The sequence below is a fragment of the Denticeps clupeoides genome, unplaced genomic scaffold (genome assembly GCF_900700375.1).
Source record: "Denticeps clupeoides unplaced genomic scaffold, fDenClu1.1, whole genome shotgun sequence".
Lineage (NCBI taxonomy): Eukaryota > Metazoa > Chordata > Actinopteri > Clupeiformes > Denticipitidae > Denticeps > Denticeps clupeoides.
In genome coordinates, this window is record NW_021630015.1 from 231286 (window position 1) to 259035 (window position 27750).

At 49.4% G+C, this 27750-nt stretch overlaps 2 protein-coding genes and 1 long non-coding RNA gene across 4 annotated transcripts; 1 reads left to right on the forward strand and 2 right to left on the reverse strand.

Annotated features, from left to right (window-relative positions):
• Position 1: 1 nt before the first annotated feature.
• On the reverse strand, positions 2-16440 carry supt6h (SPT6 homolog, histone chaperone and transcription elongation factor). The gene is made up of 36 exons (XM_028967652.1): positions 16293-16440; positions 15873-15983; positions 15627-15785; positions 15473-15546; positions 15211-15394; positions 15049-15130; positions 14719-14974; positions 14537-14638; positions 14335-14448; positions 14169-14258; positions 13959-14101; positions 13734-13882; positions 13541-13654; positions 13343-13472; positions 13125-13275; positions 12007-12161; positions 11741-11933; positions 11526-11665; positions 11320-11437; positions 11154-11230; positions 10946-11081; positions 10725-10862; positions 10483-10650; positions 8381-8508; positions 8103-8310; positions 7878-8025; positions 7660-7802; positions 7452-7592; positions 7182-7377; positions 6868-7106; positions 6680-6793; positions 6480-6604; positions 6199-6389; positions 5669-5847; positions 1033-1217; positions 2-950 (listed from the first exon to the last, which is right to left on the reverse strand). The coding sequence occupies exons 2-36, from the start codon at positions 15970-15972 to the stop codon at positions 761-763; spliced, it is 5160 nt and encodes a 1719-aa protein (XP_028823485.1). The 5' UTR covers positions 15973-15983; positions 16293-16440; the 3' UTR covers positions 2-760.
• Positions 16441-18461: 2021 nt separating this feature from the next.
• LOC114780443 (transcription elongation factor SPT6-like) lies at positions 18462-22625 on the reverse strand. 2 transcript variants are annotated; one of them, XM_028967740.1, is made up of 9 exons: positions 21699-21831; positions 21069-21217; positions 20669-20755; positions 20407-20476; positions 20252-20331; positions 19676-19756; positions 19531-19602; positions 19373-19452; positions 18462-19307 (listed from the first exon to the last, which is right to left on the reverse strand). In XM_028967740.1, exons 1-9 carry the CDS (start codon positions 21764-21766, stop codon positions 18777-18779), a joined length of 1218 nt encoding a protein of 405 aa, XP_028823573.1. In that variant the 5' UTR covers positions 21767-21831; the 3' UTR covers positions 18462-18776. The 2 variants fall into 2 exon arrangements, with proteins under 2 accessions (XP_028823573.1, XP_028823574.1); XM_028967741.1 differs by lacking the exon at positions 21699-21831 and adding an exon at positions 21847-22625 and having other exon boundaries at positions 20407-20755.
• LOC114780444 (uncharacterized) lies at positions 21842-23287 on the forward strand. The gene is made up of 3 exons (XR_003747183.1): positions 21842-22202; positions 22597-22841; positions 22917-23287. It is a non-coding gene; the product is annotated as an uncharacterized LOC114780444 (long non-coding RNA).
• Positions 23288-27750: the final 4463 nt, after the last annotated feature.

The following is a 27750-nucleotide window of genomic DNA, read 5'->3' on the forward strand; positions in this document are numbered from 1 at the left end:
GTTTTTTTCCACATCATTTTATTTCACTGCCTGACATGAACGACGCAGAACAAAATACAACAATAAAATCTGTTCATCTGTCAAACCAGACATGGAACCATGAGGGGAAAAGAAAAGAGAGAGAATGATTCTGACCGCTGCTGCATGAACAATCGCAGCGTTATACACAATTTTCAAAATAACACAGTCGCCTTCCCAGAATGCAACACAACGCGGCAGCTTTTACAACGGAGGCCATCAGCGGAGTGACCTCGCACACCAACGAGTCCCTCGTCCAATCACGGCTGGGATCCAGTAGAACTTCGACATGAATACTTACTGCGAAATTAAACGCCCCGCCTAGGCGACCTCTGACCTCAGGGCACCCACATGAGGATGTCTGCCCACCCACAGGGGACCGCGTCCCCGTGGACGCTGGGCAGAGGAGACGGCGTCAAGACAGAAAACAGATCAAACGCAGCCGGGTTCTGCGGCGTTCCGCGTTCTAACTCACGGCTGCAGCTCGGCCTCCCGGTTCAATTAAAGATGTAACAGAACAAACCCGCCCCCCCCCAAAAAAAACCCAGAGGCCAGACATTTCTTCATAGGTCCATGTCCTACAGACGTCATCATCATCATCATCATCAGTGGCTCTAAAATAAAACTCTGGGGGGGCGAACGGGGGTAAAATAGAGAAATCGGGATTTAAAAAAAAAATGGAGGTGGTGAGTGATGAAGTGACAATGTGGGCGCGCTTGGGCCGACGCCCCATGCTCCGGCCCTATCGGTCCATTTCATCCAGCAGGGGCGTGGCATCGCCAGCGATGGACATGGGCGTGCTCTCGATCATGGGGCTGGGCGAAGGGCGGGGCGTCATGCGCGGGGTCTTCTGTTTCCTGCGCTCCGCCTCCTTCTCCTGGAGCCACTGCTCCGCCATCTTGCCCCAGTCCACCGCCGTGTGCGCGTTCGTCCTGAACGACAGTAAATACAGACGAGAGTCATCACAGCGTGTCAGAGTGTCAGAGTGAGCGCGCGTGTCAGAGTGAGATTTACTTGGGCTGAGGCGTCCGGCCGCGCGAGGATGACGGCGTGGAGGAGTGGTGGGTGTGGCTGTGGGAGGACTGCGGCGTGCTGCTGGGATATTGGGGTGTACCCAGCGCCGGCTGACTTGGAGTAGTGTACGAATAGCTGGGGGTCATCATGGGCGTCGCCATCGGCTGCTGAGGTGTCGCAAACACCTAAAGAGAGAAACGTGTGTTTGAAAAGTGCTGCGTATCTGCAGAGAGAGAGAGAGAGTGTGTGTGTGTGTGTGTGTGTAAGAGTGTGTGTGTGAGTGTGTGTGTAGAGTGTGTGTGTGAGTGTGTGTGTAAGAGTGTGTGTGTGAGTGTGTGTGTGAGTGTGTGTGTGAGTGTGTGTGTGTGTGTGTGTGTAAGAGTGTGTGTGTAAGAGTGTGTGTGGGTGTGTGTGTGAGTGTCTGTGTGTGTGTGTGTGAGTGTCTGTGTGTGTGTGTGTGAGTGTCTGTGTGTGTGTGTGAGTGTCTGTGTGTGTGTGTGAGTGTCTGTGGTGTGTGTGAGTGTCTGTGTGTGTGTGTGAGTGTCTGTGTGTGTGTGTGAGTGTCTGTGTGTGTGTGTGAGTGTCTGTGTGTGAGTGAGTGTCTGTGTGTGAGTGAGTGTCTGTGTGTGAGTGTGTGTGAGTGAGTGAGTGAGTGTCTGTGTGTGAGTGAGTGTCTGTGTGTGAGTGAGTGAGTGAGTGTCTGTGTGTGAGTGAGTGAGTGAGTGAGTGAGTGTCTGTGTGTGAGTGAGTGAGTGAGTGTCTGTGTGTGAGTGAGTGAGTGAGTGTCTGTGTGTGAGTGAGTGAGTGAGTGGCTGTGTGTGAGTGAGTGAGTGAGTGTCGGTGTGGGGGTGTGAGTGAGTGAGTGAGTGTCTGTGTGTGAGTGAGTGAGTGAGTGTCTGTGTGTGAGTGAGTGTCTGTGTGTGAGTGAGTGAGTGAGTGAGTGTCTGTGTGTGAGTGTCTGTGTGTGAGTGAGTGAGTGAGTGTCTGTGTGAGTGAGTGTGAGTGAGTGAGTGTCTGTGTGTGAGTGAGTGTCTGTGTGTGAGTGAGTGTCTGTGTGTGAGTGAGTGTCTGTGTGTGAGTGAGTGTCTGTGTGTGAGTGAGTGTCTGTGTGTGAGTGAGTGGTCTGTGTGTGAGTGAGTGTCTGTGTGTGAGTGAGTGTCTGTGTGTGAGTGAGTGTCTGTGTGTGAGTGAGTGTCTGTGTGTGAGTGAGTGTCTGTGTGTGAGTGAGTGTCTGTGTGTGAGTGAGTGTCTGTGTGTGAGTGAGTGTCTGTGTGTGAGTGAGTGTCTGTGTGTGAGTGAGTGTCTGTGTGTGAGTGAGTGTCTGTGTGTGAGTGAGTGTCTGTGTGTGAGTGAGTGAGTGAGTGAGTGTCTGTGTGTGAGTGAGTGAGTGAGTGAGTGTCTGTGTGTGAGTGAGTGAGTGAGTGAGTGTCTGTGTGTGAGTGAGTGAGTGAGTGTCTGTGTGTGAGTGAGTGTCTGTGTGTGAGTGAGTGAGTGAGTGAGTGTCTGTGTGTGAGTGAGTGAGTGAGTGTCTGTGTGTGAGTGAGTGAGTGAGTGTGTGTGAGTGAGTGAGTGTCTGTGTGTGAGTGAGTGTCTGTGTGTGAGTGAGTGAGTGTCTGTGTGTGTGTGTGTCTGTGTGTGTGTGTGTCTGTGTGTGTCTGTGTGTGTGTGTGAGTGTCTGTGTGTGTGTGTGAGTGTCTGTGTGTGGTTGTGTGTGTGTGTGTCTGTGTGTGTGTGTGTGTGTGAGTGTCTGTGTGTGTGTGTGTGTGTCTGTGTGTGTGTGTGTGAGTGAGTGTCTGTGTGTGTGTGTGTGAGTGAGTGTCTGTGTGTGTGTGTGTGAGTGAGTGTCTGTGTGTGTGGTGTGTGTGTGTGTGAGTGAGTGTCTGTGTGTGTGTGTGTGTCTGTGTGTGTGTGTGTGTGTGTGAGTGAGTGTCTGTGTGTGTGTGTGTGTGTGAGTGAGTGTCTGTGTGTGTGTGTGTGTGTGTGTGTGTGAGTGTCTGTGAGTGTCTGTGAGTGTGAGTGTCTGTGAGTGTCTGTGAGTGTGAGTGTCTGTGAGTGTGAGTGTGTGAGTGTCTGTGAGTGTGAGTGTGTGAGTGTCTGTGAGTGTGAGTGTGTGAGTGTGTGTGTGTCTGTGTGTGTGTCTGTGTGTGTGTGTGTGTGTGTGTCTGTGTGTGTGTGTGTGTGTGTCTGTGAGTGTCTGTGAGTGTGTGTCTGTGAGTGTCTGTGTGTGAGTGAGTGAGTGAGTGTCTGTGTGTGAGTGAGTGAGTGAGTGTCTGTGTGTGAGTGAGTGAGTGAGTGAGTGTCTGTGTGAGTGAGTGAGTGAGTGTCTGTGTGTGAGTGAGTGAGTGAGTGAGTGTCTGTGTGTGAGTGAGTGAGTGAGTGAGTGTCTGTGTGTGAGTGAGTGAGTGAGTGAGTGAGTGTCTGTGTGTGAGTGAGTGAGTGAGTGAGTGAGTGTCTGTGTGTGAGTGAGTGAGTGAGTGAGTGAGTGTCTGTGTGTGAGTGAGTGAGTGAGTGAGTGAGTGTCTGTGTGTGAGTGAGTGAGTGAGTGAGTGAGTGTCTGTGTGTGAGTGAGTGAGTGAGTGAGTGAGTGTCTGTGTGTGAGTGAGTGAGTGAGTGAGTGTCTGTGTGTGAGTGAGTGAGTGAGTGAGTGTCTGTGTGTGAGTGAGTGAGCGTCTGTGTGTGAGTGTCTGTGTGTGAGTGAGTGAGTGTCTGTGTGTGAGTGAGTGAGTGTCTGTGTGTGAGTGAGTGAGTGTCTGTGTGTGAGTGAGTGAGTGTCTGTGTGTGAGTGAGTGAGTGTCTGTGTGTGAGTGAGTGAGTGTCTGTGTGTGAGTGAGTTGTGAGGTGAGTCTTGTGTGTGTGAGTGAGTGTCTGTGTGTGAGTGAGTGAGTGTCTGTGTGTGAGTGAGTGTCTGTGTGTGAGTGGTGAGTGTCTGTGTGTGAGTGAGTGAGTGAGTGTCTGTGTGTGAGTGAGTGAGTGAGTGTCTGTGTGTGAGTGAGTGAGTGAGTGTCTGTGTGTGAGTGTCTGTGTGTGAGTGTCTGTGTGTGAGTGTCTGTGTGTGTGTGTCTGTGTGTGTGAGTGTCTGTGTGTGTGAGTGTCTGTGTGTGAGTGTCTGTGTGTGAGTGTCTGTGTGTGAGTGTCTGTGTGTGAGTGTCTGTGTGTGAGTGTCTGTGTGTGAGTGTCTGTGTGTGTGTGTGGTGTGTCTGTGTGTGTGTGTGTGTGTGTGTGTGTGTCTGTGTGTGTGTGTGTGTGTGAGTGAGTGTCTGTGTGTGTGTGTGTGTGTGTGTGTGTGAGTGAGTGTCTGTGTGAGTGAGTGTCTGTGTGTGAGTGAGTGTCTGTGTGTGTGTGTGAGTGTGTGTGTGAGTGTCTGTGAGTGTCTGTGAGTGTGAGTGTCTGTGAGTGTCTGTGAGTGTGAGTGTGTGAGTGTCTGTGAGTGTGAGTGTGTGAGTGTGTGTGTGTCTGTGTGTGTGTGTCTGTGTGTGTGTGTCTGTGTGTGTGTGTCTGTGTGTGTGTGTGTCTGTGTGAGTGAGTGTCTGTGTGAGTGAGTGTCTGTGTGAGTGAGTGTCTGTGTGTGAGTGAGTGTCTGTGTGTGAGTGAGTGTCTGTGTGTGTCTGTGAGTGTCTGTGAGTGTCTGTGAGTGTCTGTGAGTGTCTGTGAGTGTGAGTGTCTGTGAGTGTGAGTGTCTGTGAGTGTCTGTGAGTGTGAGTGTCTGTGAGTGTGAGTGTGTGAGTGTCTGTGAGTGTGAGTGTCTGTGAGTGTGAGTGTGTGAGTGTGTGTGTGTCTGTGTGTGTGTGTCTGTGTGTGTGTCTGTGTGTGTGTGTGAGTGAGTGTCTGTGTGTGAGTGAGTGAGTGAGTGTCTGTGTGTGAGTGAGTGAGTGAGTGTCTGTGTGTGAGTGAGTGAGTGAGTGTCTGTGTGTGAGTGAGTGAGTGAGTGTCTGTGTGTGAGTGAGTGAGTGAGTGTCTGTGTGTGAGTGAGTGTGTGAGTGAGTGAGTGAGTGAGTGAGTGAGTGTCTGTGTGTGAGTGAGTGAGTGTCTGTGTGTGAGTGAGTGAGTGTCTGTGTGTGAGTGAGTGAGTGTCTGTGTGTGAGTGAGTGAGTGTGTGAGTGAGTGTCTGTGTGTGAGTGAGTGTCTGTGTGTGAGTGAGTGTCTGTGTGTGAGTGAGTGTCTGTGTGTGAGTGAGTGTCTGTGTGTGAGTGAGTGTCTGTGTGTGAGTGAGTGTCTGTGTGTGAGTGAGTGTCTGTGTGTGTGAGTGAGTGTCTGTGTGTGTGAGTGAGTGTCTGTGTGTGTGAGTGAGTGTCTGTGTGTGTGAGTGAGTGTCTGTGTGTGTGAGTGAGTGTCTGTGTGTGTGAGTGAGTGTCTGTGTGTGTGAGTGAGTGTCTGTGTGTGTGAGTGAGTGTCTGTGTGTGTGAGTGAGTGTCTGTGTGTGTGAGTGAGTGTCTGTGTGTGTGAGTGTTTGTGAGTGTGTGTGTGTGTGTGTGTGTGAGTGTTTGTGAGTGTGTGTGTGTGTGTGTGTGTGAGTGTTTGTGAGTGTCTGTGTGTGTGTGTGTGTGTGAGAGTGTGTGTGTGTGTGAGTGTTTGTGAGTGAGTGTGTGTGTGAGTGTGTGTGTGTGTGTGTGTGTGTGTGTGTGCGTACGTGCCGTACATGGTAAGCGCTGCTGCTGCCCCCTCCCCCGCTGCTGCCGGCGCTGTATCCGTATTGGCTGGAGCCCCACTGGGCCGGCGTGGTGTTGGGGTTCTGATTCTGTCCGGTTACCGCGGCGATGGCGCTGAACATCTGAGACGTCATGTTGCGTGGCAGCGCGTTCACCGCCCGAGTCAGATCTGACGGGGACGACAGAACTCGTGACGACACGACAGCGAGGGGAACATCTGCACAAACGCTCCTTTTCATTTTATTCTAGTCAGAATTATACACAATTTAGTCAATCAAAACGGGCATTTTAATATCGAGCTTGTTAACCATATTTAGTCTTGTTTATACACTATTCCATGATATATTTTGTGGCTCGGACTGACCGGGGCGTAACGTGCACGTGGCAGCGCGGTTTTCCCGCCGGTTCCGTACAGCAGCATCCTTACGGTATTCCGAGCGAGGGAAACGGCGTGTCAGATAGGGTGGGCGGGCCATGTGGAGACCTGGCCTGGGTGTGGCGGTGGGCGGGGCCAGCTCACCTGCTATGTTGATGTTGGCGGGCGTGGCGCTGACGGAGGCCGGCGTCCGCGTCCGGCTGCTGCTGCTGGGCGTCACGCCCGGAACCGGCTCCTGGTAGTGGTCTTTAAACCAGCGGAACAGTCCGTTCACGGTGGGGAACATCTGGGAGCGGTAACGGAAGCCGTCTGGGGTGATGGTGACGTACTCGATCCTGCGGGACCCACAAAATACGCAAATTCATTTGGAACCGTTTTGAACGGCGTGTTTCCGTTACGAGTAAAGCGAAGGGGCGGGGCCAGACCTCGGTTTCCCGCGGGGCTGGTAGCCGAGCAGGAACTTGCCCGGAAGATCTCGACATGCAGACACAAAGTAGGGGATGAAGGTGGGCTTCTCCTTCTTGGTCCTGACCAGCAGCTCCTCCATTTTCTACAGGGAAACACCACAGGCCTCTGAAGAACATGTTCTGGCGCTACACACGGAGCGGCTGGAGGTCGAACCAACCTTCCTGTCTCCACCATTACAGTCCTGAAAGTACTTGTGTCCCAGGAGATCCCGAGCGAACGCTGCCATGGGCTGAACGTACCGCGCCGTTATCTCGTCCAGATCCTCGAACTCCTGAGGAACATGGAGGAATTCAGACAGGAGCATTATGGAGGACTTTCAATCATCAGGTCTCATGCGAGCCCCACCTCTGTGTTGATCCAGAGGGTGTGGCCCAGGCTGAAGGCGTTCTCCTTGCCCTCCTCACGGACGTCCACGTGCTGGTAGATCCCGTCCGCGACCTTCCAGGTGACGGTCAGGTGGTTTTCACCTTTGCTGCTGGGCCTGATGACGACATCACCCTGGTCCATGGACTCCATCATCTTCTCCGCCTGCTTGAAGTTGATGTTGTGGAAGGACGGGTGGGCAATCACTCGCTTGATGTAGGCTGGACAGAGCACAGACACATCGTCCAGTCAGGTCTCCTGCATTAGCCCCGCCCACCCACCCCACGTCCACTCACTGGTCCTCTGCTGCTTCTTCTTCAGCTCCTCGTCCTGCTTGTTGTCCTCGGTCTCAGCGTCGAAGTCGTAGTACGTGTCCTTGGGCAGCTTCCACTCGTTGTTCTTGTCGCCGAGGTCGGACGTGCGGCAGGTGAGGTCCACGCTGAGCTTCTCGATGTCGATCTTCATGATGCGGCAGTGCACCGTCATGCCCACCTGCGGAGGACGGAGGGAGGAGGTGAAGCGGGCGTGGCCACCGCGCGGAGCGCTGCAGCGGGACGGGCTCGCACCTTCACCCTCTCCTCGGGGTGCTTCACCACCTTGTCGCTCAGGAACTTGGTGGGGATGAAGCCGGCGACGCCGTTGTCCAGGCGGGTGCGGACGCCGATGGCCTGTCCCGGACAGGAGCCGCTGTCGAAATGGTTCCACACCTGGCGGGGAGAGGGAGGTTTAGGGCGCGGCTGGTGTGGCGGGGGGGCGGCGTGGGCGGGGCCTGACCTCGCTGAGCTCGGGGAAGCTGTCCTGCTGGCAGAAGGGACACTGCCACAGTCCCGTCTCGTCGTTGCGGATGGCCTGGTCGTAGCTCTCGCCCTGCGGCCGGCGGTGGGCGATGCCGGTCACCACGCTGGTGATCAGTTTACCTGCGCGTCACACGGGAACACGTGACGCGCCTGCGGCCCATTCACGACCGGGGCGGATGAAGGTGCGGGACCTACCGATGTAGAAGGTCTCGGGCGTCTCCTTGGTGAGCATGTTGAAGATCTCCTCGGTGTTGGGGGCTCTGTAGGTGGCCCGCAGGTCTTTGTACCTGCAGCTGAGCTCGGCGCGGATGTCGTACAGCGTGATGCCTTTGTTCCCGTATCCCTGAAGGTCACATCACACCACGGGATGAAGGGACACCTCCACCAACGCTGAGGCCTGCATCTCTAGCTGAGCCTCACCTGTCTCTCCAGCTCCTCCGCAAAGGCGTCCAGGTCCAGGTCCTTCAGCCTCTCCGGGTTCTCCAGGATTTCTTCCAGAGCTCCGGCGGGGTTGGCGTCTTCTGCCGACTCGTCATACTCCAGGGCGTCCACCGCCATCTTGCGCGCCCACTCGTAAGTCTCAGGATGGACACGAGAACCATCTAGAACCTCGATGTAGGAGTCCGTGCTGCCAAGGTGAAAAGAATGTTAATTTCCCCCCGACCGGAGACCCTCGGCCGCACCGGCCCGCCTCCCACCTGTCCCCCAGGGACGCCGTGTCAATCTTGATGAAGCCAGCGCAGTTGATGAAGACTTTGGGGCCCATGTGACACACGGTGACCAGCTGCGTGCGGTTCTCCAGTCGAGTGTTGTTCTGTTTCAGGATCTGGGTTTAAAAAACAGCGGACGATTATTATTATACGAGTAACACGACGCGCGGACGATTATTATTATACGAGTAACACGGCGCGCGGACGATTATTATTATACGAGTAATACGGCGCGCGGACGATTATTATTATACGAGTAACACGGCGCGCGGACGATTATTATTATACGAGTAACACGACGCGCGGACGATTATTATTATACGAGTAACACGACGCGCGGACGATTATTATTATACGAGTAACACGACGCGCGGACGATTATTATTATACGAGTAACACGGCGCGCGGACGATTATTATTATACGAGTAACACGACGCGCGGACGATTATTATTATACGAGTAACACGACGCGCGGACGATTATTATTATACGAGTAATACGGCGCGCGGACGATTATTATTATACGAGTAACACGACGCGCGGACGATTATTATTATACGAGTAACACGACGCGCGGACGATTATTATTATACGAGTAACACGACGCGCGGACGATTATTATTATACGAGTAACACGGCGCGCGGACGATTATTATTATACGAGTAACACGACGCGCGGACGATTATTATTATACGAGTAACACGACGCGCGGACGATTATTATTATACGAGTAATACGAGACGCGCATTATTATTATACGAGTAATACGGCGCGCGGACGATTATTATTATACGAGTAACACGACGCGCGGACGATTATTATTATACGAGTAACACGACGCGCGGACGATTATTATTATACGAGTAACACGACGCGCGGACGATTATTATTATACGAGTAACACGACGCGCGGACGATTATTATTATACGAGTAATACGAGACGCGCATTATTATTATACGAGTAACACGGCGCGCGGACGATTATTATTATACGAGTAACACGACGCGCGGACGATTATTATTATACGAGTAACACGACGCGCGGACGATTATTATTATACGAGTAACACGACGCGCGGACGATTATTATTATACGAGTAATACGAGACGCGCATTATTATTATACGAGTAATACGGCGCGCGGACGATTATTATTATACGAGTAACACGACGCGCGGACGATTATTATTATACGAGTAACACGACGCGCGGACGATTATTATTATACGAGTAATACGACGCGCGGACGATTATTATTATACGAGTAACACGGCGCGCGGACGATTATTATTATACGAGTAATACGAGACGCGCATTATTATTATACGAGTAATACGGCGCGCGGACGATTATTATTATACGAGTAACACGACGCGCGGACGATTATTATTATACGAGTGACACGACGCGCGGACGATTATTATTATACGAGTGATACGACGCGCGCATTATTATTATACGAGTAATACGACGCGCGGACGATTATTATTATACGAGTAACACGACGCGCGGACGATTATTATTATACGAGTAATACGACGTACAGATTATTATTATACGAGTAATACGACGCGCGGACGATTATTATTATACGAGTAATACGACGTACAGATTATTATTATACGAGTAATACGACGTACAGATTATTAATATACGAGTAATACGACGCGTGGACGATTATTATTATACGAGTAATACGACGCGCGGACGATTATTATTATTATACGGGTAATAAAACACGCGGATTATTATTATACGAGTAATAAAACGTTCCGATTATTATCATAATTCAAGTAATAAAACGCATGTATTATTATTATTATTATATGAGTAGAACGCGTGTATTATTATTATACGAGTAGAGTGCGCAGATGATTATTACACGGGTAAAACGCGTGGATTATTATTATACGGGTAATAGAACACGCGGATTATTATTATACGAGTAATAAAACGTTCCGATTATTATCATAATTCAAGTAATAAAACGCATGTATTATTATTATATGAGTAGAACGCGTGTATTATTATTATACGAGTAGAGCGCGCAGATGATTATTACACGAGTAAAAACGCGTGGAAGTCACCTTGAGGAGATGCGAGCCCTTCCTGGGTCCCAGGCCGCAGACGTACTGCACCAGGCTGTGGGTGTAGGGGTGGGCGATGGCGCGGTTCACGTCCACGCCCACCTCGTTGATGCGGTTGATGAACTCGCAGTAGAGGGCGCTGAGCAGATCCTCCTTCCCCACATGTTCCTGAGGAGAAACGGGGGCGTGAACCACAGGACGCGCCGATATGGGCGCTGAACTCAGTAACCACGGTAACGCACCTGCAGGGGGTGGAGCTTAAGGCAGAGAATGTCCTCGTCGCTGCTGCACACCTGGGCAAACTCCACCAGCGGGTCCTGGACCTTCCGCGCCACGGACACGGCCTGCCTCAGGAGCGGAGGGTAGTCGCGGAACTCCGTCTGCAGGAACAAAGCAGGAAGTGAACCTTTGACCCCAGAATCCCTCTCCGGGGACCAAGACAGGACAGGACGACCCTGGTCACCTCGGACTTCTTGCTGTTCATGTAGAGCATGGCCAACTCGTTATCCACCAGCTCCACGCCCACAGCCGGGAGGGAGGAGTCCTGCTCCAGCTCGCTCACGGTGCGCTTGATGTCCTCAATCACCATCTGGGCGTCGCTGCAAGATGGGCGGAGCGTTACAGGGGCGCCACCCGGGGACACTCGCAGAGCAGACGGCCGCGGAACTCACCGGTTCTCCCCAGCGACGGCGATCACGTGGGGCTTCTTGCTCAGCAGGAACTTTCTGAGGTTCTCAACGTCCTGCAGCTACGTAATAAATAAGAGGAACGTTCCTGTTTACTTGTTCGGGCACCAGCAGGACGCCGGTAAATATGGGCAGAGGGACGGAATCACACCTTCTTCTCTCGCTCCTCCTCCCTCCACGCATTCCTCCTCTTCAGGAAGTGCGGAAGTCTGAGGAAGTCCATCACCTCCCCCTCTCCGTTAATCAGGGAGCAGAAGACAGGGGTGTCCCTACAGGACAAGAAGAAATAAATCAATCAATCTACCTGGAGGTTCCGCCTCAGAACGCTTCAGTGTGGCTTGCTGCTGAACGTGGTACCTTCCGGAAGCGAAGGCCACTCCCAGAACACGGATGCCCTTCCCCTGGGTCTCGTCCATCAGGTCGTCGTCTTCCTCCACCTGCTGGTCGGGTCGATACGGCGCCACCTTCAGCCAGTTGTAGAGCTTCTTGCAGCAGGACTGTGGGCGGGGCAGAGAGACCCAGGTCATCTCTACTCAGGTGCTGCTGTGTCTGGACACCGCAGGTCTGCTCACCTTGATGATGTTCTCCTTGGCCTCGGTGAGGAGCTTGTTCTTCAGCTCCTTGGCCATCTGAGGGTAGAGGAACTGCTGCAGGGCGCGGTCGATGGCCATGGTCCGCTGCTTGTTCCACTCCTGCACCTGGTGGCTGAACTCGTCCCTGTAGTAGAACTGCTTGATCTCGTCGAAGTAGGTCTGGTCACCGTACCTGGAAACGGCAGCGGTCAGCAGGGTCCATTTAACTCCACATCGACCGGGGCGGGGCGGGGCGCGGTTCTCACCCTTTAACCCCCATCAGGTCGATGCAGATGTCGACGGTCAGCAGCCCCTCCTCCTCAGCCATGCACATCTTCAGGAACTGCTCTCCATTCAGCTCCTTCACCGCCTTGTTCTTCAGGTACTTGAAGGAGTAAGCGTAGTGCGCCTCATCCACGTCCTGAGAGGAGACAGAGGAACATCTGGAACCTGTAAGACCTGGTTCAGGTTGGAGTGAATCTCATGATCAATGTACGGAACATCATGACATTGCTTGGGGATTTTATGGTTAAAAAGTGGATCCAGGTAAGAGTTACTGACAAAAAATAAATTCTGGGATGCAGAGATATCAAATCACTGACGTGATTATTGTTACGTCCCTGGACATTTGCTCCCACGTGCTTTTGTGTTTTTGTGTCCTGTCTCGGGGGCAGTGGTGGCCTAGCGGTTAAGGAATCAGAAGGTTGCCGGTTCGAATCCCGATCCGCCAAGGTGCCACTGAGCAAAGCACTGTCCCCACACACTGGTCCCCGGGCGCCTGTCATGGTGCCCACTGCTCACCAAGGGTGACGGTTAAATGCAGAGGACAAATTTCACTGTGTGCTGTGCTGCTGTGACAATCACTTCACTAAACTTTTATGTTGACTTCGTGGGAGGAGTTGAAGCCTACCAGCTCCACCTACCATCAGCCTATTGGTCACCTCCACCTATATAAAAGAGACTTCAGATGGTGTTCGGGACGTCCCCAGGGTCTGCTGGGCCCGCACTCTTTTGGGAGGTCCCCAGGGCCCACGGAGATCTGCAAGGAGCTCTGTTGGGGAACTCATTCGTGTGTCTTGTTGCTTTGTGTGATAGACCCCTTGTTGTTAGCCTGCGTTAGCCTGTTAGCTTTGTCCCCGCTGGACCGTCCCTTCCTTCAGGCTGTCCTGATGCTGGTTAGCTGTGCTGCGTCCGCTGTTTTATTCTACCTGTTCGCTCGCTGGATATAAAAGCGCTGTTTGAACGCTGTGTTTGGTTGTGTGTGTAACAGGGGACGTCCTCCTCTCCACACACACGTCACGTTTCTTAGACCCCTGGACTTATGAACGTGATGATGATGTAAATGGAACCGAAACGTGAACTCAGTCACATGCTGCGTTCTGACCTTCTTGCCCTTCTTGGTGGGCTTGATGTTGACCTTGGCGCGCTCCTGGAACGTCTGTCTCAGCACGTGCCGGACCAGGGGCTCGCGGGCGATCTGCATGGCCACCATGTAGCGGGTTCCCTCCAGAACGGCGTCGGGATTGTTGAACTGGCTGATGGAGGAGATGGTGGACCATTAAGAACCGCGGCACCGACGCTCGAAGGCGGCCGAGTTCTCACCTGCACATGTAGTCCTTCGCCAGCTCCAGGGGCTCGGCGGGAAACTGCTCCGTCTCGTGCCGCTGGTAACTGTCACGCAGGTTCTCCCCAAACTGCTCCGGCGTCAAACCAAACTTCTTGGCCAGACCGTCTGGAACAGGAGAAGCCGCGTGAGATAAGAAATGAGATATGAAACCTGGAAGGACCGAGGAGACTCACCCAGACCAGCATTCTGGCAGATGCTGTACATGTCCCTGCGAGAGGCCAGCTTCAGATCCGGACCCTTCGGCTCCTCCTCCTCTTCCTCCTCCTCCTCCTCTGCTTCTTGTTCACCTGAAGGACAAGGGAAGTGCAATCAAACCAGAAGCCACACACACACACACAGCCAGAAGATGAGGAACTGGCTCCATACCATCCTCCTCAGACACCTCCTTGATCTTCTTCAGCTTCTTCTTATTGGCCTTGACTGCATTCTGCATCTTGGGGATGTCCCGGCCATAGTAGAGCAGGAAGTGGTTGTAGATGTCGCTGAGCTCCTCGATGGACTGGACGTCCTTCAGCCTGGAGGAAGAGAGGGAGGGGTTGTGAAGGCGTGTCAGGGCATCTCTGCAGGCTTCGCCCGGGTGGGTAACTTCACCTCTCCATGTCGGCCGTATCCAGGGGCCGGATGGCATCAGCCAGGGGTTTGTCAGGGTCGGCGGAGATCTGCTCAAACTGGTAAGACTGCATCCTCTGGAAGAGCCGGGTCAGGTTCTGCTTCCGCGTGCGAAGCTGGGTCCACTGGGAAACGGGAGCTGGGATTAAGAACCGGACTCTGCACTGCGGGACCGGAGCGACGGGTCTTTACCTTCTCGTCCCACTGCCACACCTTCCACAAGTCATTGATGTTGAGCTCAGGCTCCACGTACTCCTTCCTGTAGAACGCGATGAAGGGGACCTGGACAGGACACACCAATCATCTGGAGACTCCAAAGCACCAGCTTTACAGAAGCACAAGGAGAAGAGGGTGATACCTCAAAGTGCTGGTTTCTCATGAAGTTGAGGGCCTCCTTGATCTTAGCGATGGTGCTGGGTCCCTTCCGGCTGAAGTTGGTTGCGGTTCCACGGTCCAGGTAGTCTGTGCTTTCCTGAAGCACGAGTGGAGTAAGAAGTGGAGGTGATCGTCAGAACACACAGCGGCGTGGGTGGAGATGAGAGGAGAGGAGGGACCTATACCTGCATGGAGATGGTTGGGGTGGAGAAGGCGTTTCTATAGATCCACTCGGACTCCTCCTCCAGCTCGTCGTCCTCAGCTGGTCTGACGGGGATGGAGCGCAGCTGCGAAGACAGAAAATAAATCTACATACGGCCCACCCCCCAAGGTGACCTGACCACACCCCCACAGAAGCCCCTCCCACCTGGAAGCGCTCGGGCATGTCGGTGGAGCGGATGTCGTTGTCCTGGTCGGTCATGTGACTGCTCTCCAGCTCGCTGGGCTCGTAGATCTCGAAGATGCTGCGGCGGCCGACCCGGCGCTTAGTCTGCTTCTTGGGCCGGTCCCACGACTCTTCGTACTGGTCCTCCTCCTCCTCCTCGGCGTGGTCGTACGCTTCCGTGTCAAACTCGGCGAAGTCGAAGTCGCCGCCGAAGATCTCCTGAGCCTCCTGCAGCGCCCTGTCACCCCAGAACAAAGATCCTCAGCAGGCTGGGATCCACGAGCAGAGGAACAATTCCACAGGAACACGTACGCGTCCGTGTATCCAGAGAACTTCTTCCCCTTCTTCTTCTTCAGGGGCTGGCCATCATCATCAACGATGAAGTCGTCGATATCTGTCGAGATCCACGACAAGACGACATTCTACCACCAGCGAACACTTTCAAAGCGCATTTCTGCTCCGTTCTCTTCATACCCGATTCCTCATCTTCCTCCTCCTCCTCCTCATCACCAGGGTGCAGCTGCATGTCCACCGCCTCGCCCTCCTCCACCTCGCCATCAGCATCTCCGTCACCAGTGAAGATCTCGTCCGCAATCAGGTCCTTCTCATCGTCCTCCTCCTCGTCGTCCACGGTCCTCAGGCGATCGAACTTCTTCTTCTGAGGAAGCGAGAAGAACCCGGCGTCACTCAGCAGGCCGCAGAACACCAGCAGGAACCGTGCGGATCACGACCTTACCCGTCTCTTCACTTTCACTCCCAGATTCTCCTCGATCAGGTCCAGGTCGTCGTCGTCCAGATAATCGTCGTAACCTGGACGGAAGACGGTTAATAACCAGCGTCATCGCCGGAATAAAGACGCGGGACAGCAGGGGGCGGGGCTTCCAACTCACTGCGCTTTTTCCGGCGCCGGACTTCGTTGTCAGAGTCGCTGTCATCAGGCGCTCGGCTCGGCTGCTCCTCTTCTTCCTCCTCGTCCTCATCGTCGTTAATCAGTCCACGCAGGTTACCCAGCTCATCCTGGTCCTCCGTGTTCTCCTCCTCCTCCTCTTCTGCTCGGGGAGGGTTATTAAAATTACATATTAAAATGAACCTCAACCTTCAAGCAAATCATCTCCGGTCACGTCGTTTCACGTTACCATCATCCTCCATGAACTTCTGAGTCTTCTTGGGCTTCAGGTCCTTCTCATCGAACTCCTCCTCAGACTCCTCAGCTTCGCTCTCGATGAAGTCTGACATGTTGGCAAGGCCTGTTCACAAAACAAGGGTCACCACGGCATCTTCAGGAGCATCCAGACCTTCAGAGGGACACGTTCTACCCACGAACACTGTATTTACTCTACAGAACGTCAGGAGCGTTTACTTTCTACACTTAAATCCTGTTCCAGGTCTCCGTACAGAAGATACGAGCAGCGCTGCTGCTGTTGCTGTTGCTGCTACGGCAGAACGCGGCGCGACGCAGCGCTTTAGCAGCTAGCAGCTCGGCGCCACAGTAGCCCCGCTCGCCGACAAACACCCTCCAAACCCGCCACGGCAGCCCCGTCCGGCCCAAAACTCACGCTTCCCTGCGCGGAACGTCCAAAACACCGACGGGCCGAGATGAGGGAGTCCGCGGCTTCTGGACAAAAATGGCCGGCGGAGCAGCGCAGCGAGACACAGAAAAGCCTTCACTTCCGGGCCGCGCCGTGACGTCAAAATAAAAGCGTTCACAATCAGAAGCACTCTGACGTCAAAATAAAAGCGTTCACAAACAGAATCACAATCAGAAGCGCCGTGACGTCAAAATAAAAGCGTTCACAAACAGAATCACAATCAGAAGCGCCGTGACGTCAAAATAAAAGCGTTCACAAACAGAATCACAATCAGAAGCGCCGTGACGTCAAAATAAAAGCGTTCACAAACAGAATCACAATCAGAAGTGCCATGACGTCAAAATAAAAGCGTTCACAATCAGAATCAGAAGCGCTGTGACGTCAAAATAAAAGCGTTCACAAACAGAATCACAATCAGAAGTGCCATGACGTCAAAATAAAAGCGTTCACAATCACAATTTATTATGCAACCCCATTTTTTTTATCCAGTCATCATTTTACATTATCCAACCCCCATTTTTCATTTTTCAACATACATTTTTAGGGCTCCAAGCAGCAAAGCTGCAGGAACCATATTGTTTTTGTTTGGATGATTATTATTGTTCATTATTATTATTATTTTGCCTTAAAACGCGTTGGGCAGCAAAAACTGTAAAGTGCAGAGCTGAGCGAGTGTAGCATCCCACCCACTACTCAGGCCCTAAAATGTGTGTAACTGCACCACTAGGTGGGGCAATAATGAGCATTTATGCGTTTAGCATAATGACTTTTGAACCGAGGGTCCGATTCATGATCCTTCAGACCACGGCCACCAAATTCCACCATAAACCGACCTTCGTGAACTAGTCTATGGTTTTTTTGACCAACGCGCGCAAATTTGTTGTCAATAATGATCAAAAATATGTGCAATTTTACACACACGGTACTTGCTATAAGCAAATTAAAGTTGTCATATTTGCATACTCACACAAAATTAGTAGTTACTCATGAACCATGTATACCGTGGCCACCAAAATTGGAACACTCTGCCAGATGCAGCTGTAAGTAAGCTAGCAAATCGTGGCACCATTGGCCCCTAGGTGGCGCTATGGCACATAAAAAAGCACCAACTTCTCATTATCGGAGCTCGTTCGTCAACAGTACTGCCAATCAGCATTATCGCCACATTAAAATAACAACCTGCAAAATCACAATTTATCGCACAAATCTAACTTGACATGTAGGTTGAATTTTTGCGTTTAATTTTAAGTTTGGCCATTTGGTGGCGCTATAGCAAACATGCTTTTTTGGATATAACACATGCACAGTCTGATTGTGTCCCTGAGCTAGACACTTTTGCTCCAAGGGGACTGTCCCTCTTTTTTATGTGGGGCAGTGGTGGCCTAGCGGTTAAGGAAGCCGCCCCGTAATCAGAAGGTTTCCGGTTCGAATCCCGATCTGCCAAGGTGCCACTGAGCAAAGTACCGTCCCCACACACTGCTCCCCGGGCGCCTGTCACTCAGGGGGATGGTTAAATACAGAGGACAAATTTCACTGTGTGCACCGTGTGCTGTGCTGCAGTGTATCACAATGACAATCACTTCACTTTTGTCTCATTGTTGTCTACATGTTTTTTAGTTAAATGTTATTCTTGCACTGCCTGTGTCCTGTTTGTACTTTGTGAAGCCCAGTTTGTTGGTGTCGCACACGTGCACTTTGTCGGTATGTAAAATTGTTCGAATGTTACATGTAGCACCAGGTTACAGAGAAACTTTATTTGGTTTCACTATGTACCGTCTAACATGTATACAGCAGAAGTGACAATAAAGCTCAACTTCAAATAATTATCCAAAAAAAGTGGACTTTTCATAACAGCTTGTTGCCACATTGTCATAGTTTATAGTGACATTAGCAAACGCTTCAAATCCGGATTCACTGATTCACAACGTAAAGCCAGCAAAGATACTACAGACCTGCGCTAGTTTTAAACAGTAGAAAAACGTTTCTGGCGCAGTCATACGGTAACTGTGTCCTTCATTATACCTTCATTTTTTACTTTGTTTATTGGAATTAGAGCATTAACAATATTCTTACAAAAGAATATTACAAAAGAAAACAGCTCAAACTGTCCCCGTCATTACACATTCATGAGTCAGATTTCAAGGACTTTTCCAGAATTTCATGTTTATTTCGTCTTCCAAATTTCTCTTTTCAAATTCCATGACTTCTCCAGGTTTTTAATGAAGGTAGGAACCCATAGAGTAACCGCTGTATGTAGACCATCAGTGCATCTTTAATAATCGAAACAAGGTTATTAAAACTGACAGCATATTGCCACAGGTACACGGTGTATTAATAATCAATATCATTCTGGAGCAACAACTTGGTTATTACGAGCTGTACTGTTCCAGGGTTTCACAAAATCAACCACATCATGAATATCAGAAATCAAGTCCATGAGAAATAAATGATCTATCTCGGGGTTTCTTTCCTCTCTGGTAACCCTCCGCGAAGGCCACACTTTTTAAGTGTCTTTTGTATGGTGGACGCATGAACACAAATGTTATCAAGTGCAAGAGATTCCTGGAGCTCCTTCAAGGTGACCTGAGGGTCCTTTGTCACCAGCTGGAGGATCCTTTGACACGCCTTAGCGCTGATCTTTTTAGGTCGTCCGCTCCGTGGCAGCGAGGCAACGGTGCTGAACTTCTTCCACTTGTGAACAATGCTCCTGACCGTGGATGGGATGAGGCCGGTTTCCTTGGAAATCCGTTTGTATCCCATCCCTGCCTGATGAGCATCAACTACTCTGGTCCTGATGTCCTCAGAAATCTCGGTGGATCGTTTCGTTGGCCTCCTGAATGAGCGGATGTTGCTGTCAGGATTGGTCATGTGACCACCGTCCAGTTCACCGGGGTCACGATGTTTGGAGACGAGGCGGCGGCTCGCCCTCCTCTTCACTGGTTTCCTGGGCTGGTCCTCCACCTCCTCATCACCACCTTCATCCTGTCACAGAATACATATCAGAAACATACACCACAGTTCAAAGGTCAACCAGCCTTCCAACTCACCTCTACTTTCACCACAATACCACTGAAATTTTCACTCTGGTCCTCATCATCACCGCCGCCGCCATCCGACCAATCACAGGCTGAAACGGATCAAAAACAAACTCCGTTATGGACACGTTACAGAAGTCAAATCCAGACCTCATTCATCCCCATCTCACCAGTTCTTATAGCGTGGCCTTCAACTTGACTTCTGGAGCCGCCTCCTTCCTGACCGCGCCCCGTCTCTTCATCTGCTCAGCGACACAGATCACGAGTTTCATCACAGGTCGCCCCACTCAGACCCCAACAACAGGGAGTTTTTACCTGGGTTCTCCACGTCTTTACTGGCCATCAGATGATCTTCAGCTTCATTCTCTACGTGGTCCGACATATCTGGACCGGCAACTTACACACAAACCAGAATCACAATTTAAAAAACCTTCACTCGTTATTTTAAAGCAAAGTGTAATATAGAAAAGGTTGCCAGGTTGGACCACAGATCTCCAGCTGTGGATAACAATTGTAAACACTTGACCACCTTTTCTCTCACTGAAATCTACGACTCTGGTATCTCCGGTGCAGGAGGTGTCCTCATGCAGGGGGACCAGACGTCCTCTTTTCCCTGCTCATGACCTCTTTTTGAGACATGGAAAGTCGAGCTGCCTCAACGTTCTTCACGTCGTGGAATCCTACAGACCCGTTCACTTCGGTTCGAACCAGTGGATCATGCTAGTCAAATAACAGAACCAGGGTGAGCAGATCTGAACTTGTGAAAAAGAGGACACGGGGACATGTGCAGGGAAAAGGGGACATCTGGTCACCCTAAATTACACTTCTCTCCACGGATAACCATTCACGACATGAGCACAACTCCCCAAAAACAAGAAGAAGAAGAACCACCATGGTTATAACTCTGCTCCTCAGAGTGATTGTAGGCTTCAGCATCACCACCGGACGTTTCCTCAGCTTCCTGCAGAGCCCTGGAACACAGGAAGAAAGGAGAACCAACAAGCTGGGGTCTAACAGCAGACAAACATTTCTACACTAGTACATACTCGTCCCTGAATCCTGAGAACTTCTTCTGCAACAGTTGTCCATCATCACTAACAATGAACTCATCGATATCTGTGGGATGAGATGAAATCACATTTAAACAAAGCAGCTGCTCCTGGTTTGCAGATTTTTTCTTTATACGCGATTCCTCCACCTTCCTCCACCTCGTCTTCATCATCCAATTACAGAAACACAGATCAGAACATCAGGAGAAGACTTCCAACTCACTGTGCTTTTTACCATAGCAGACTTCCTAGCCATTACCATCGTTCTCCATGATCTTCTGAGTCTTCCTGGGCTTCAGGCCCTTCTCAACTTCACTCTTGATGAAGTCAGACACGTCTGCAAGGCCTGTTAACAAACCAAGAGTCATGAGACCCTGAACATCCATCCAGAAGAAATCAGCCTTGAGACTGAACTGCAATCCACATAGAACTTTATTTTCTCCAACGCAGCGTCCATCCTGGGACGCTGGGAGCACATTTGACTGGTTTCTCTACTGCACTTGCACCAGACCTGCCTTCATTCTGCCACCTGGTGGCGCCAGCGCTGCGCTACAATAAAGCCACTTCTCTGCAGATTTGATTGTGGAAGTAAAGCTGCAAGGACATGAATATGAGGAGCTGGTGTTAGTGTGGAGGTGAAACATCTTCAGGTTGGTCACCTGTGTCATGGCCCATCCACCATGGCTGCTGTTTTATGACGGCTGGCCTCTTCCCAGCTGAAATGCAGGATCTCACGCAGGCTCCTCCGCTGGTAGGATTCCACGGCTCTGCTCCATACTGCACTGCTGATGGGACGACTGCCTGGATTCTGCAACAAGATCACCGCTGATGTCTGATACTGAACACATTCATCATCCATTGTTACTGCTGGGATTAAGAGGGATCTGGTGGGGGCTGATGGAGGACCTGGACCAAGCCTCAGCATACTGCAACATCACGATGGATGGAGGAGTAGAAGATACTTCCGTACAGGATCTGGGCACCAGTGGGGAGGAGATGATGTCTCACACCAGTTCTGACTCTGAACGCTAGTGATGTTACAAGAGCTTTGGAGCATGAGTCGAGTAATGGAGGGAGAAGGTGTTTTCTCTGAAGAAGAATGAACATCTCCTCCCTGGTTCTGCACACAATTGCCCAAGCTACACAAGCATACGCAACTCGCCATATCATATGATTCTACCATTTTGTGAAAATTGTCACACAGAGTGGCCTCAAGCATAATTATTGTACAGCTAAGTGATGACGATAATCTGACGTCATCTGGCGCGCCGCGTCTTGTAGTTCCGCACCTGGCCAGCAGGCGGCGCTTCCAGCGTCGAGCCGTCTGATAAACGAGTCGAGGAACCATGACGTTCATTCTGAACACGCTCACACACGTACACAATTACACAATATTACCGACACCGGGGAAAAACAGTGCCCCGGACAAAGACTTACCAGGAGAGGAAGATGCGGGGCCCGCAGCTTCTGGAGAAAAACACGGAAAACTTCCACTTCCGGCTCGCAAAGCGGCGTCCAAATAAAAGCTCCGATACAGAGAAGCTTTTCTTATTAAAAGCGTTTTATTAAAACGTTTCACGCGTTGCTGTGCGCTAATAAATATCCAGTTACGCACGAAGCCACGTACTGCTCCTCTCTTCACCGTAAATATCTTCTTCTGCTGGTTTATGCAGTTAGGAGAAATGCGCAGGACTTTTACGTACTTTACGTAGTGGACGTACTTTACGGCACGATCCTTTCTGCACGACAGCACGTTTTCACAACTACACGAACTACAATAAGTAATATACACAGTAAGTATACCCCACCTCCAAAACAATTACGTTGCAAATACAATCTGTATTTTATTAGTTATGATCATGCATCTTTTCAAGAAAAAAGCACCCATGCATGGTCCTGCACTAATGCATTAGATTCCTGTTCTTTAGGGAGAAATAAAGTTTCCTGCTTCTATATATTCTATAGAAAGAGCGCTGTCTTGATAATATATTACATCTCAAGCAAACATAAAAATACCTTCAACTGCAAAAAAGTTCAAACATTTAGGGTAAAATAAAATAATCAGAATACTTCAGTATCTCTGTATTATTCCCAACATGAACTCAGAGCTCTGGTGCATCAGACCGTTTTAGTAAGAACGCCTCTTTCAACGAAAGCACTTGGTTGATGGTTCCGTTCTTCTAACAGGATCTCCGTGGTTTCAGGGAAGCGGTTAACGATGGTAACGACCAGTTCTTCTGGCGTGGCCTTCAGCTTGACTTCTGGAGCCGCCTCCTTCCTGACCGCGCCCCGTCTCTTCATCTGCTCAGCAACACAGATCACGAGTTTCATCACAGGTCGCCCCACTCAGACCCCAACAACAGGGAGTTTTTACCTGGGTTCTCCACGTCTTTACTGGACATCAGATGATCTTCAGCTTCATTCTCTACGTGGTCCGACATAACTTACACGCAAACCAGAATCACAATTTATAAAATGTTCAATCCTGACGGCTGGTCTCTTCCCAGCTGAAATGCAGGATCTCACGCAGGCTCCTCTGCTGGTAGGATTCCACGGCTCTGCTCCATACTGCACTGCTGATGGGACGACTGCCTGGATTCTGCAACAAGATCACCACTGATGTCACATTCAACATCCATTGTTACTGCTGGGATTAAGAGGGATCTGGAGGGGGCTGATGGAGGACCTGGACCAAGCCTCAGCATACTGCAACACCACGATGGATGGAGGAGAAGAAGATACTTCTGTACAGGATCTGGGCACCAGTGGGGAGGAGATAGAATAGATACGATACAGAGCAGGAATTCCAGTGAAGCGTCAGCGTAGATACATATAGATACGTGAAGAATAAATAATGGAGTATTGGTTTATATTAGAGGTGGGCATAGATTAATGTTCTTAATCTAGAGTAATATCACTGTAATCTTGGAATTCATCTAGATTAATCTCACTGTAATCTAAATGAATCTAGATCAATCTATATTAATCTATATTTTAGATTAATCTACATTAATCTACATTTATCTAGATTAAAATGGCTCATTTTAATTCTGCCGAAGGCATTCAAAATATGTGTGCTACCCAAATAATGACTAAAAGTAAGTCTTTGAGAACGGGTTTCTCAAGCCAGGTGGCGCATTAGACCAGGGGCTCATCTCCTGTTTCCAAAGTGCACCACAAACTGCTTGAGAAAGCTGTTCTACTATGATCATTGGTGATGAAAATAAATAATGTTCAATAAGATGTACTTGTGTTTACCAACTGTTTATTCAGGTAAATAGCTGCATCCATGTACCCACGTCACGTCTGATGTGGTAATTTCACAGTTCGAAGACTCGTTCTCGCCCCCTACAGTGTAATTTGGCTAGGTATACATCCGCGCTAAAATACCAAGGTGAAAGTCATCATAGTGTAGCGCTTCTTCTTCTGCGTTGTGTAACTTTTTGATTTCGTTTCTTGAACCACAAATGATGAGCTGACACCCAAGAGATTTTCTGTGCAAAGTGTATTCTGTACAAAAAGCAAGGTCGCGTCAGAACATCACGTCTTTCTGCACCTCTCTCTACAATATACAGTATTAAAAGAACATAAAAAATATTAACAAAATAACACACATGCAAAATATTCCTAATATGTACATAAATTAAAATGAAAGAAATAACTTTTTGCACACAAACCCCACGCACCTCTCACAGCTAATGCCATGTGTCCAAGAGACCTGAACCGGGTCTCAAAAACAAAATAAAAGTCTTTAGGAAATAAGAAACTAAGACACAAGAAAGAAGAAATCTACTTTTAAATCTAGTGTAACCATTTAACTCCGGCACAATAGCATGCGTAGTATAGGCCCAGCTCCCAACCCAACTTTGTGAATAGATTAACGGTGATATTTTTTTTTTTATCACCCGATAATAGTCTCACGTTAACGCAGCACGTTTTTATCGCGCGATAAGAGTCTCACGTTAACTCTGATAACGGCCCACCACTAGTTTATATACAGTGTAAAATAAACTAAAAAACAAACTAAAAACTACTTCCAAAAACATTCAGCTTTGATATTAATGAGTTTTTTGGGTTCATTGAGAACATGGTTGTTGTTCAATAATAAAATTATTCCTCAAAAATACAACTTGCCTAATAATTCTGCACTCCCTCTATATTATATATTATTTTTAGCTATTTTAGGGGGATATCTGTGTGCAGGTGACTATTACTGTGCATAATTATTAGGCAACTTAACAAAAAACAAATATATACCCATTTCAATGAATTATTTTTACCAGTGAAACCAATATAGCATCTCCACATCTCCAGAAATATACAGTTCTGACATTCAAAAACAAAGCAAAAACAAATCAGCGACCAATATAGCCACCTTTCTTTGCAAGGACACTCAAAAGCCTGCCATCCATGGATTCTGTCAGTGTTTTGATCTGTTCACCATCAACATTGCGTGCAGCAGCAACCACAGCCTCCCAGACACTGTTCAGAGAGGTGTACTGTTTTCCCTCCTTGTAAATCTCACATTTGATGATGGACCACAGGTTCTCAATGGGGTTCAGATCAGGTGAACAAGGAGGCCATGTCATTAGTTTTTCTTCTTTTATACCCTTTCTTGCCAGCCACGCTGTGGAGTACTTGGACGCGTGTGATGGAGCATTGTCCTGCATGAAAATCATGTTTTTCTTGAAGGATGCAGACTTCTTCCTGCACCACTGCTTGAGGAAGGTGTCTTCCAGAAACTGGCAGTAGGACTGGGAGTTGAGCTTGACTCCATCCTCAACCCGAAAAGGCCGCACAAGCTCATCTTTGATGATACCAGCCCAAACCAGTACTCCACCTCCACCTTGCTGGCATCTGAGTCGGACTGGAGCTCTCTGCCCTTTACCAATCCAGACACGGGCCCATCCATCTGGCCCATCAAGACTCACTCTCATTTCATCAGTCCATAAAACCTTAGAAAAATTAGTCTAGAGATATTTCTTGGCCCGGTCTTGACGTTTCAGCTTGTGTGTCTTGTTCAGTGGTGGTCGTCTTTCAGCCTTTCTTACCTTGGCCATGTCTCTGAGTATTGCACACCTTGTGCTTTTGGGCACTCCAGTGATGTTGCAGCTCTGAAATATGGCCAAACTGGTGGCAAGTGGCATCTTGGCAGCTGCACGCTTGACTTTTCTCAGTTCATGGGCAGTTATTTTGCGCCTTGGTTTTTCCACACGCTTCTTGCGACCCTGTTGACTATTTTGAATGAAACGCTTGATTGTTCGAGGATCACGCTTCAGAAGCTTTGCAATTTTAAGAGTGCTGCATCCATCTGCAAGATATCTCACTATTTTTGACTTTTCTGAGCCTGTCAAGTCCTTCTTTTGACCCATTTTGCCAAAGGAAAGGAAGTTGCCTAATAATTATGCACATCTGATATAGGGTGTTGATGTCATTAGACCACACCCCTTCTCATTACAGAGATGCACATCACCTAATATGCTTAATTGGTAGTAGGCTTTCGAGCCTATACAGCTTGGAGTAAGACAACATGCATGAAGAGGAGGATGTGGACAAAATACTCAAATACTCATTCAAAATACTCGTTATTCACAGTAATGGTGAAGTAGTGGTGAGTAGTGAGTGTTGGACGGTGAGAATGATGTTCTTGAATTATTCTATTCTGATAAATATTAATATTGCCAGCTGTAGAGGTTCGGAGGTTCGACTGGCTTTTGGGAAGAAACTGTTCTGGAGACGCTTTGTCCTTGTTGTGATGAGAGCTTCCTTGATGCTGTTTTTCACTCTGCTGAGGCATCTGGAGGTGTGGACGTCCACCAGGGAGGAGAGATGGCGGCTTCTCCCTGGAATACGGTACCTACATTTACATTTACAGCATTTACCAGACGCCCTTATCCAGAGCGATTTACAATCAGTAGTTACAGGGACAGTCCCCCCCCCCCCAGAGCAACGTAGGGTTAAGTGTCTTGCTCAGGGACACAATGGTAGTAAGTGGGATTTGAACCTGGGTCTTCTGGTTCATAGACGAGTGTGTTGCCACTAGGCTACTACCACCCTCAGCAAGATCTCCATGGACCAGCAGCAGGTTGCAGCCGCTGTGATGCTGCATGTCCAGGAGATGTGGACCCTCCTGAAGTCGACAGTGATCTCCTGGTCTCTTTGGGGAGCGGGTCCAGAATTATTGTGCTAGAGAGCATCCGGACGCAGCTCTGTTGTTCAGATGATGTTCCACACCAGGGTTCATTCTGAATACGCTCTCTTACACACACGTACACAATTACCCGGAGAAACTTACCAGGAGAGGAAGATGCGGGGCCCGGAGCGTCTGGCGAAAAACACGGAAAACTTCCACTTCCGGCTCGCAAAGTACCGTCAAAATAAAAGCTCCAATACAGACATTATTAAAAGCGTTTTTTTTTTTTAAACGTTCCACGCGTTGATGTGCACTAATAAATATTCTGTTACACACGAAGCCACGTACTGCTCCTCCCTAAATATTTTCTTCTGGTGGTTTTATACAGTTAGGAGAAATGCGCAGGACTTTTACGTACTTTACGTACTGCATATCTGGCTTCCTCGATAGAAGAAAACAAGGTCCTTATTTGACGACCAGGTTAAATTAACAAGCGCTAACGAGCTAATGTTGTACAAGGCAAACAACTGCCCTAAATGGATTTTATGGATTATTTAATGGATTATTTGCACAGTAAAATACATCAAATAAATCAGACAGAACATCTTACCAGATCCAAAACGAAATATCATTCAATATACAAAATATACAAAGTGTAGAGAAAGAACCAACAAAGCAAACTGAAAAGTTATCCCTACAAAATTATTGCTGGTGTCTTCCTCTTGTAAGTCGCTTTGGATAAAAGCGTCTGCTAAGTAAAGTAAATATTGAATTACCAGAAAAAAATGGAAGAATAGTATTGTTCAGACTCCTTCTTGCCACTGAATCTACAGTCGTGGTCAAAAGATCCTTTTTTTTCACCAGGTTTGCTGCTTCTGCTTTCATTACGTTATTTTCAATGTACATTCTGCTTCGCAGTCAGTAAATTTTCTAAGGTTAATGGGATAAATTTCCATTTTTATGTACATCTCCGTCAAGGCGGATGAAGTTCACCACCACTCTAATATAGAAAAAAATCTGAAGCACTTCAGAGACTGGACAAGTCGCAATTTCCTCACGCTAAACTCTGATAAGACTGAAGTGTTGGTGATCCGTCCCAAAACGGCGAGACGTGCATTGATGGAATATACTGGGGCAGTGGTGGCCTGGCGGTTAAGGAAGTGGCCCCGTAATCAGAAATTTGCTGGTTCGAATCCCGATCCGCCAAG

Coding starts and splice junctions, on each gene's coding strand:
- supt6h (XM_028967652.1), bottom strand. CDS start 15,972: ATGTCAGACTTCATCGAGAGCGAAGCTGAGGAGTCTGAGGAGGAGTTC. Junction 15,131..15,210: donor GGAGGAAGATGAGGAATCGG/GTATGAAGAGAA, acceptor GGATCTCGACAG/ATATCGACGACTTCATCGTT. Junction 6,390..6,479: donor CAGCCCCGCGGGAAACCGAG/GTCTGGCCCCGC, acceptor TGGGTCCCGCAG/GATCGAGTACGTCACCATCA.
- LOC114780443 (XM_028967740.1), bottom strand. CDS start 21,766: ATGAACGTCATGGTTCCTCGACTCGTTTATCAGACGGCTCGACGCTGG. Junction 21,218..21,698: donor AAGCGCCGCCTGCTGGCCAG/GTGCGGAACTAC, acceptor ATCTTGTTGCAG/AATCCAGGCAGTCGTCCCAT. Junction 20,756..21,068: donor GTGGATGGGCCATGACACAG/GTGACCAACCTG, acceptor GTTTGTTAACAG/GCCTTGCAGACGTGTCTGAC.